Raw genomic sequence first — 10,822 nt, 5'->3', positions numbered from 1 at the left:
CTACAAAAGGCACGAAGTTGTGCTGCAAGTATTTGCTTTTTTCCTTATTTCCTTTCCTTGTTTACAGCAAGTGGTACTTCTCAGCTTGAGTCTTCTATCCATCTTTGTTGGTGTCACTGAATAAGAGGATATTGATGCTTTCCTAGAAAACAGTAAAATTCCTTTTCACTTCTTGTCTGACCAATGGGATTCCTTAAAATGTGAGTCTGGCTTTCTGAATTTTAGAGACTATTGTATTTGTTGCTAGCTAAGAGGACTTTTGGCTGCTTTATGGCTTCTCAAAGACTTTGCTGAGTTCTGCAGACTTAATGCTTCAGCCTCAGTTCTTCACATCAACTGAAAACCAGTCCCAGCTCACATTGGCCTGCAGTAAGCCTTGGTGTTCAGTAGGGAGTGGGTTTCAGTGCTTTTTATTCTACCTCTTAGTTTCCTGTTGTGCCTTTAATTTCTTTTTTCTGTTAGTGTCCAGATTTACGGCCAGCATTTGTTAGCGCATGGAGCTGAGGTGCTGTGTGAGCTGTCTGCATCCCAAGCCTCTTCCTCTACAGAATGGGAGGCAGCAAGATGCTCTGGTGTTCACAGCTCCAGAACAGATCAGCGCCTTTCCCAGCTGGGTTTGAAAGGTAGAGAAGCTGCACGCAGATAGAGGTGCCTCCGGGCAAGAAGGGAATGAAGGTTGCTGGTGGTCAATGGTTGACATGGGACATATTTGTTGCAAAGGTGTTACAGGCACAAAAAATTGTTGTATTGAAAGGTATCTATCAAAAACCATATGCTTGATTTCTCACAAACTATTGGCACTTTGTTGTTGGTTTGGATGGAAATCTGTTTAGCCAATTTTACTTCTAGGAGCACTGTATCATTTCTGCCAGTCCCTGAAGAGGGTTTAGGTTTCATCATGAGACTATTTCAAATGGGACCAGCTGATGCAGGAAAGATCTTCTCCAGAAGCACCAAACCAGTCACGTTTTTAAAAATCTTGAAATATGTGGGAGTACTCGGCTAAGGTACCTGCTCAGTTCTTCAATCCTTTCAGCACACATCAAAAAAAGAAACTAATACTAGACAGAGGTGTCTAATCAAAACACTACCAGAAGCTGCCATTCGGCAGCACCATGAGGTGATACCTGCCACGTTAATCCTCCCAGAGCAGTCAGCAGAGTCCTATCACTGATCTAAGTGTCTGATGAGTGGCTTTGAGGAGGGCTCCTTCCCTCCTGGCTGCGTAACAGGGGATCAATGACAGCGTGCGCAGGGTCAGGGTGTCATGCCCAAGCGCAAGCTGCAAAGACAGGCACAGGACGGCTGTGCCCTGGGAGACTCCTCCGGGTTTAGATGTTGCCTTTCAACCAGGCTGCAGTTCTTTCCCTCTCCTCCTTTTGAAAAAAATGGGGACGTTGCTCTGTTGCTTTCCCTTTGGCTTTGTAGCTGCTTAAGAAGTTGCCTGGGAAGACAAGCGTGTCTGTCTGCATAGGGGGCAATTCCAAGAGGAGGGTCTCTAATAATGAAGCGTCGTGTCTGCCCAGCTAGGTGAGAGCTGGGCAGGTTTGTATGACATAACTCTTTGGGGGGTGGGGGTGGGGGGGAGGGGGGGTTTGTGGCACAGACGGGGGAGGGGAGAGAGAGAGAGAGAAGTGGAGTCTGCAGCACCCCGGCAGTGATATCAGACATAGGATCTGGCAGCTTTGGGGTGAGCTACCACCTCTCCACTCCACCGCTCAGAGCATCCTGGATCTCCAGCTCAAAGGGGAGAGAGAGCCAGCAGCGGCAATCATGGCAACGTCAAATGGTTTTATTTCTTCATGACCTCTCTCTTCTCCTCTCTCTCATCAATAATTCACCTGAGGGCTTTTTTTTCCCCGCCACCCCCCTCCTTCTCACTCTCTTTTTTGATGTGGAGAGAGGGGAGAGGAGGGGGCACCGGAAAGTGTTTATTCTTTTCGGCAGCTTTTTGCGGCGTGTTTTAAAGAGCTCGCGAAAGGACCCGGGGAAAGAAAGAAAGGGGAAAAAAAAAAAAAAAAGAAAGAAAGAAAGAAAGAAAGAAGGCACAAAGTGGTGGCGGGGGGGAGGAGGCGACGAGGAGAAGGAGAGAAAAAAAGCGACGGAGGGAAGAAGAAGCCGGAGGAAAGAAGACTTCCAGCGCGGCGCTGCCGGGAGGTGCGGGTGTGCGTGTGCGCGCGTGTGTGTGCGCGTGTGTGTGTGCGCGGGGGAGCGGCTGCCGCTGCTGCCGGCGGTGCCTCCCGCGGGTGCGCGGCGCGGTGGCCGGAGCGGGGCGCGGAGCGGCGGCCGCGGGTGCGGACCATGGGCTGGCGGCTGCTGCCCGCCGTCCTGCTGGCCCTGGCGCTGGGCGGCCCCGCGGCGCGGGCGCAGAACGACACGGAGCCCATCGTCCTGGAGGGCAAGTGCCTGGTGGTCTGCGACTCCAACCCGGCCACCGACGCCAAGGGCTCGTCCTCCTCCCCGCTGGGCATCTCCGTGCGGGCGGCCAACTCCAAGGTCGCCTTCTCGGCCGTGAGGAGCACCAACCACGAGCCCTCCGAGATGAGCAACAAGACGCGCATCATCTACTTCGACCAGGTAAGCGGCGGGGCCGGGCGGGAAGGATGCCCGGGACACCCCCCGCCCCCCGCCGGGACGCGATCAACAGGTGCCGCCGCCCGCTCGCCCCGCGGTCCCCCTCCCCCTTCTTAATTTCGCCAAATTCCGGCAAAAAAAAAGTTGGGGTGTAGAGGGAGGCTGCCTGCGGGGGAGCCCCCGCGGAGCCCCCGCAGCCCAGAGCTGGAGAAACGGCGGGGCCGGGCAGGCGGCAGCCGGAGGCTCGGGGCCAGCCGCCCCCGCGGAGGGCACGTCGCGCCCCGCCGGAGTTTCCCACTCGCCCCCCGGGGATGGGGCCGGCGGCGGGGGAAGGCGGAGCGGGGCGCGGAGCGGCGCGGGGGCGGGGGGAGCAGGGTCCGGCCCCGCCGCGCTCCGCGGTGGGGGGGGTGGGTGGGTGCCGGGCGGTGACCAGGGTGGAGCGGAGCCGCAGCCCAGCGGCGCTGCGCGGGTCCCCGAGCAGCCTCCGCGGGTGCGGGGGGCAGCAGCCGGGGCCGTGCGAGCAGCCGGGGGGGGGCGGCCCGGGCTGGGCACCGGGCGAGGACCGAGCCCCGGGCGGCTGGGGGAGGGTTCTCCCGGGGGCAAGCCGCCTGCGTAGGTTTTAGACGGCTTGTGCAGCCTTCGAGGGGAAGAGAAGAGAAGGAACGTTGAGAAAAAAGCGTTTAACTTTTGTATAACAACCACGGGTTCGTAGCACAACCCCTCTCATCTCCGTCCCCGGTGTTGAGGGACAGACACCAGCACTCGTGTACACCAGCCCCTGTCCTAGGGCAAGTCCAAAGCAATCCACAAGGAGACTAGTGGTTACTTTTCTTCCTGTGCCATGTTATAATGAACAGTAAATTGTCGTGACAGCTGAAGCCAGATGTGTCACACAGCTTAGTGCTAGCGATGCGAATTACCCAAAAGTTCGTGGAAATTCCTTGTGGCTTTCTAGGGCTGTGTCTGGCATAAAGAAGCCTGAAAATATCAGTTAAAAATAAAGCGTAACTAAGTGGAAAGAAAGAAAGATGTAGTCATTAAAGAAGATATTTAGCACACGGACGATGCGCTCATTTAATATGTTTCCCTCTGTTACTTGTCTCTGTTCAATAAAACCCAAATTATTATTAGTACTTACAAAGCCAAATAGAGCAGCAAAGGCTCACGGCCAGTTTTTGCTCAGATGTGCCAGGTATTTCAGTAACTCAGCCTCTGACTGTAAGCTGGTGAATGACTTGTATCATTCATGTACATCCTTCCTCACGGCTTGATGCTTTCAGGGAAACAGTGTTAACTTGACCATTGCTCTTTAGCCAAAAGCAGTATGGTACTCCCTGCATTAATGTTTTGATGTCATTTTTGGAAAATGATGAACAAAAATGCCTTTTCTTAATCTTCTCTAAACACGTATAGAAGAAAGGTCTTGAAGGTATGATATAGTAGCAAAGTAAGAAATATTTTCAACCCTAGTTGTATATTTATAGTAAAGTTGTGTTGTAAACATAACTAAGTATCCATTTTTATAAGAAATAGTCCAACTTAATTGAGAGAACAATGAATAAAACAGCATAGATGTAGATTAAAAAATTTCCATGGGTGAATGCTTTCTATCTTAAAGGTCTTTTCCAACCTAAATGATTCTGTGAGTCTATAAAGTCAACAAGCTGTATTTTTTATTTAGCACTGAATACATGCACTAATTCCCATGCTCTATTTTTTGTTTGTAGATCCTAGTAAATGTGGGCAATTTTTTCACGTTGGAGTCTGTCTTTGTAGCACCAAGAAAAGGAATTTACAGTTTCAGTTTCCACGTAATTAAAGTCTATCAGAGTCAAACAATTCAGGTATGTTGATTGAGTATGTTTATAAAATCTTTTACTTAAATTGTTTATTTAGAATAGGATCTTGGCTGAACACGAGTATTTAACACACTTTCAAGTAAAAATAGCTTAGTTTAAAGCAACCTGTGGTGTAGAGTTCCTAGCAGCAGAGTGAATACAGTTAAACTGAACAGCTGTAATAAGGTGGGATCCTCACCTCAGATAAATTGCCACAGCTTCTCTTCTGTACCAGAAGAACTGAGCATCTGGGGTGATATAAAGTATTAAATAGAATGGATCATCCAAGAGTAAAATAGAGCTCTAAATATCACTTAATTGCATAAATACTATTGAAAAGTCATATTTTGCTACAGGTAAACTCACTGTCTTGAACATAGGAGTTCTGGGGATACGTACCAGATTTGGCTATTTTTGTAACATTTTGTGACCAGGCTGACAGCTCATGATGCCAGGTATCTGTTTATGACAGCAGTCTGTTGTTGACCAACGTTAGTTAAGGTGGTCTACTTGTTCTGTAACTACACCAAAATGTTATACCTCTACAGTGATGTCTTCCAGGGAACCTTTATAGCAGTTTAAACTTTTTTTCACTATATAATACATAAAAGATGTGTCATATATTAAGAAGAAATGGAGTGATTCTGCACTTTCTTCTGTAATTTAATAGAAGCTGAACTACCTAATTAAATACAAGTTCATAATAGCTTAGAGGAAAAGCCTCTAAGTTCCTGAACATCTCCTTGCTGAGCCAATAGTAAATTCCTTAAAGTACATTCTTTAATTTTCATGCCAGGTCACGCAATTTCTGTGACATACATACTAGCTTTCTAGATCTGGAATAACATCTCTGGCTTCCCTTGTTTCCACCCATGAGACCACCAGATGCGTAGAAGTATCTGATGCTTTTCCCCTGATTTGTCTTGCTCCTGAATATGGTTTTCAGTGCCCAATGCTGAGATGAAACGGACTTCTGCAGGAGGAGCGATCGGCCGTTTCTTTGTGGCAGCTCTGGCTTTGGGTTGCTGGTGAAGCTCCTGATGGTAGAGATGGCAGAGAAAGCGGGTGCAAGACACAGCCACATCCCTGGTGAAATTCACCTTCAGTTTGCAACATGAAATCATGGTTCCATTCAGGTCAATGACAGCAGTCTTAGATGAAATTTTGACCTCATGAAAAGCTCTATAATGAGCTTATAAGCTATTTAGTACGCTCAGACTTTGTCCCTTTCACTCCCTTAAATGTTGAAGGTTGAAGTGGCCTGGAATAACTGTGTGCCAGTCAGCTTCCTTGGATTTAAAATACACATTGTCAAGAAAGGTGTCAAGGCTTGGATTCTGGAAGTCCAGTGCAGACTTTGGTGTTTCACGTACCGGGTGCTCAAACATGGACATCTGGGGCTTGTAATGGGGAGTGCTACAACCTGTGACATGGCCCAAAATCTTTCATAGATTGCGTTTCTAAAGTGATGGATGGGTTTGGGTGGCTCCATTTTGGCATAATTAACGTGAGACCATCTGGTGCAAAACTGTGATGTGTCTTCTGCTGTGACTGAAACAGCTCTAAGATGATCTGCAGGGGAACCTGACCTAGAGAGATGGTACAGAAGAAATGAGACAAACCAAAACCAAGCAATGAGTAAACTCTTAATGCCCTTTTTTTTGCATGTGTGATAACTAGGGGGGAGGACCAAAAGCCGTTGCAGTGGAGCAAACCAGCTCGAGTCTCAGCCACATGCAGACCTAAACACCACTAAATCACCTGAAGGCTTCCTACATAAGTGATATTACTATGCCCCTGGAACATCTGCTAGTGCCATTAAATATCATTAAACCGAAATTGCTTCCCTGGGGACATCTGATTAAGTGGATTTCCCAGATAGGTGGATCCCAAATCAGGGCCAGATTCTGCTGCCCTGACTTATGCTGAGCACTAATTTATTCTGTGGTGACTCCCGTTAAAATTAATGGGGGCATACGCAAGGCCAGCATACTCGATATGAATAAGCATTTCATAATTCACCCCTCCATGACTGCATTATAGCCGCTTAAAAAGAAGAAGCAGAAGAAAGCTAATAGTTTGCCATTGGGGAAATGAAAGATGCCTGGATCTGTCTGTTCCCCCAGCCCCTGCCCATCTTTATTTACAGAGAGTCTGTGTGATGTTGATTTCAGAGCAGAGCCTGTGCTGACTTTCAGAAGTGTTTAACGGAAAAAAGGATTCAGTACCAAAACACAGTGCAGTGGTTCATAAAGCTAAAGGGCTGTTCTAGACTAAAACTGTCACCGTCGGTAATGGAAGGGACGTGTGTTTTGCTCTCAGCGAAGTGTAAGCTCCCGGCCCACTGTGGTACCTTTAACATCACATTAGGTGCCTGTATTGCGTCTCTGGGTGCTTAAGCCTCTTGAAAATGTCTTTGCTACTGTATGTCTAAATAACCTGTGAGGTAGGCAAAGCGAAACAAACTGAGGCACCAGCTCACAGTTCCGTATTACCAGAGAGTTACAACCATTAACACTCCCAAGCAACAGATGAAAGCAATGTCGTGTTGCCTGTTGTGCTGACTGAGCCTGGACCATGGCACTCGGTGGACACTGAATTTGCTCAGCTGCAGGTCAAGCCCATGAAGCATGAATGTGCTTGTACATGCCAAAGAAATGTAATTATTAGTTTGAAACAAAGAATAACAGCAGTGAAGTTGGGGACCTTAGCAGACCTCTCACACTGTAGTTAATATTCGGTGGTAGTTCTTGAAGTTTTTCTGTTAATTAGAGCTTTTCAGTGTTTTTTTTTTTTTTCTCTTGTAGGTTAATTTGATGCTAAATGGAAAGCCAGTCATTTCTGCTTTTGCTGGGGACAAGGACGTCACACGTGAAGCTGCCACGAATGGAGTCCTGCTCTATCTAGACAAGGAGGATAAGGTTTACCTGAAATTGGAGAAAGGTAATCTGGTCGGTGGATGGCAGTATTCTACATTTTCTGGCTTTCTGGTCTTTCCCCTGTAAAGTCAATTTTCCTGTGACATTCACCCAGGTGTGGACTCATCATTGCCTCTGTTACATGAAGATCATTTTATCATCATGGGATTGATGTTTCTTTATTGGTTTTTCATGGGTGAATATGGATTCTCTTTATGGATTTTGGCTCCATCTGAACTACTCAGAAGTTTCACAGAATTTTGTGTGTTTAAATACAATATATTTGGATTGAGACTAAAGCAGACAATAAATATCTATGCTTAATGTTACAGTCTAAAGCTGCCTGCAAGATTTATTCAGATTTCATTTACTGGACTTATTGGATTCATGGGAGAAGTGGATTTTGTTTAATTATGAAAAGACTGGCAACCAGGTCTATAGGAGAGCTTGAGTTCAGACTTCAATCAAGAGTTAGTGTGTTGCTGCCAAAGAACTGTATATTGATATATTGGTCATACATGTTTTTGTCATTCGGACTTAACTGACATGATCTATTCCATTGTCTTGAGAAAGGTAATTATTATTGATAAGTGGTTGACTTAATTCTCCTCTGCGTGTAGTGTATTGGATGATTCACCCATATATTTATGCTCTGTCACTGGTCACAATCAAGTCTAGCTTACATAAAGCTAAGAGGTTATGGTTGTGTTTTAGTTGGCTATGTAAGGTATTCCTCTTTTCCACGTGCTGCTTTCTAAAAAGAAGAGCAGATTATAACCATTAAGAAAAATATTCTTACCGCGGTTAAAGGTGATCATTCAGGCACAACTTTGCAAAACAGCTTTGCCCTGTAGGAAATCTCACACTTGTTCTTCAATTTTAATTAAATGATTGATAATAACTGCTTTATTAAAACCCTAAGGGAGTCCTTCCTTAGACACAAGCGCTTTATTAGCTGAAGATGAGATCCCCTTGTTTGTAATTATGTCTATTTTTCAATCCTTTTGTTGTGTTAAAGGAATCATCTTGTTTTGCCTTAACTCCACAACTGTATATAATTTTAGATCATATGTTTAAAAAATACAAAATCCAAATAGCCGGTACCTAACTTGGTGCAATAGCTTTTCGGCTTTTTGTACAAGTCGTATGAATTCATAAACTTATTTATTATGTCATTGTTACATAATAAAGATTAATATATGTTAGCTGAATTTTTGACCTTTCGATTTTGGAAGTCACTTCATGCTATTTTTTTATTGGATATAATTATTATATGCAAAGTAAGCTTTTGGGATTCACAGAAACTGTCCTAGGAGGCAGGCAAACTGTCAAAATTTAGTCTGGCAGAATCCTAGAGGTAATCAAAATGATCTAGAAATAACCTATGCATTTTATTTAAAAAACATTTAGACAGAAATCCTGGCTTCACTGAAGTTAGTGTTAAGAATCACATTGATTCCAAAGGATTTTGGATGAGACCTGTGCTTTAGGTTTTGCCATCAGCATTAAACTCCAGTGCCATCAAATTGAATATCAATTAAAAATTATTTTCACATGAACTGCTAATGAAATCTTCATTCCTCATGCCCAAAATATACCCTGAATTCGATGGATATTTGTGCCTTGCATATCATGAAGGATATGGTTCTAAATTAAAAAATACTATATATCTGAGAATGGTTCCGGATGGAGGCATACCCAGCAGTCTGGGACCTTCTTTAAAAGCCAGTTTAGGCTTGGATTTGCTGTTTTAGGTAATCTGTTTCCAATTTCTTCACTTGTTAGCCAAGTGCAGTGTATCATATTGCTCTAAACGTTGTAAATGGATATTTCACTGATTCAAAGTCTAATGCATGGCTGGTTGATGCTCCTGATAAAAAATGTCAGTGAATCAGCAGCACAGAATTGTGCCCAAATTCCTTATTTTTCTGGACCCAACATACAGGATATTTTTGTGAATTTCAGGAGGATAGGTGGGTACATTTGGACCCCTACAAGATAGGTCAGATGAGGAGGTCATTTGTTAGACACAGTATCATTTCTGTAGAACACTGCAGTTTGGAAGGAAGTGGAAAGACACGGCAAGAAGGCAAATGATTCACATTGCTGAAAAATATAAAAAAGTTTTCCGTTACAACTAATCAAAGTGTACCCCAAAAATGTGTATATACGTATACGTATATCTAAACCCCCCCGGGGGTTGCAGCACATAGTATGCATGGTATTATGAAAAGGTTATTTGTCCTAAGAGTTTATTTCAGAGGGGAACATCAGTATTTTGTACAAAATTAGTAAAATCTGAAAGCTCACCTTTCCTATTGGTATATGTGTAATGCAGAGGAAACATTGCTCCTACACCAACAGAAGAAAAATGGCATTGAAGGTGCCAGTATACTTTTCAGAATGATCAGATGTATCTAACTTCTTTAGTTTGTAAACATATGATCTTTAAAAGCTGCCTTTAGCATTCAGCAATAATACTGAACTATCTTAATATACTGTTGATTTCCCCGTGGCAAAACATTTCTGATTGCTTCAGAGTCATTAACAGTTATTTAAACTTTAACTACAGAGTCTAGGAAGTTATTCAATTAAGGAGATATATTTTGATGGAAATATCCTAAATTTTTCTTCTCAGCCTCTAAAATCACAATTACTAACTAATTATTTTACTAGGTGAAGGAAAAAAAGTTTCAGAGAAGTCACAGTAAAGCAGCTTGTATTATCTTCACACAACGCTGAGCGCTGACTCCACTCAGAGGTGGCCTCTAGAGATGGGCACTTCTCTTGGCTCATGTTTAAACACTTAAGTAAGAACAACCTATGTTTTTTAGACTACAATTTGAGCTGTTTTCCAGATCTTGAGCGTATTTTCGTTGTATGGTCCCACACTTCAATCTCATCAGTAGGAGCATCTCCCAGAAGACATACAATAAGCTAGCCTAGATGGAGCTGGATCTGGAAACTACCGTTTTTCTTCTCTCTCTTTCCTCGTTCCTTTTCCTTCTGTCTTCCCGTGTTACTGCTACAGTAGCTGTCTTGTTCAGAAGCAACAGCTCAGGAGACACTTCAAATTTCAAAGGGTATTTAAGATTAGAGGTTTCATTTTTTTTTTTTTTTTAAAGAACTTAAACCTCCACTGAGCTGCACTGTAAAGTTTAGAGCTGAATTTCTGATCCTGTTGAATTCGATGGTGATAGCCTTACTGATTTCGGGGAGGGCAGAATTTCCCACTCTGTGCATATCCCTGCTAAGGAACATGCTGAGGATCTGCAGCCACATCCTTCAACATACACCCACTTTGCAGTCAGTCTTACAAAGGCTGATCGTGCAAGAAAACTTTCTGGCCATATGTGGTAAAGAGAAAAGAAAAAAGTTACTTTCTGAGAATAATGTATAAATTGTTATTGTCAGTGCTCTCTTTACAAAGGAGATCAGTATTTTAACCTGTTTATCTGTATTTTATTTATACTTCCATTTTATCCTTGTTTT

At 44.1% G+C, this 10,822-nt stretch overlaps 1 protein-coding gene across 1 annotated transcript; it reads left to right on the top strand.

The window, feature by feature from the left end:
• The first annotated feature begins 2,301 nt into the window (after window positions 1-2,301).
• Window positions 2,302-7,417, top strand: CBLN4 (cerebellin 4 precursor). The gene is made up of 3 exons (XM_086474837.1): window positions 2,302-2,577; window positions 4,302-4,418; window positions 7,220-7,417. Exons 1-3 carry the CDS (start codon window positions 2,302-2,304, stop codon window positions 7,415-7,417), a joined length of 591 nt encoding a protein of 196 aa, XP_086330963.1.
• Window positions 7,418-10,822: the final 3,405 nt, after the last annotated feature.

This window comes from Leptosomus discolor, chromosome 17 (assembly GCF_034619465.1).
Source record: "Leptosomus discolor isolate bLepDis1 chromosome 17, bLepDis1.hap2, whole genome shotgun sequence".
NCBI classification, from domain to species: Eukaryota; Metazoa; Chordata; class Aves; order Leptosomiformes; family Leptosomidae; genus Leptosomus; species Leptosomus discolor.
Note: the sequence above shows the minus strand (reverse complement) of the source record. Positions and strands in the feature narration are given on the sequence as shown.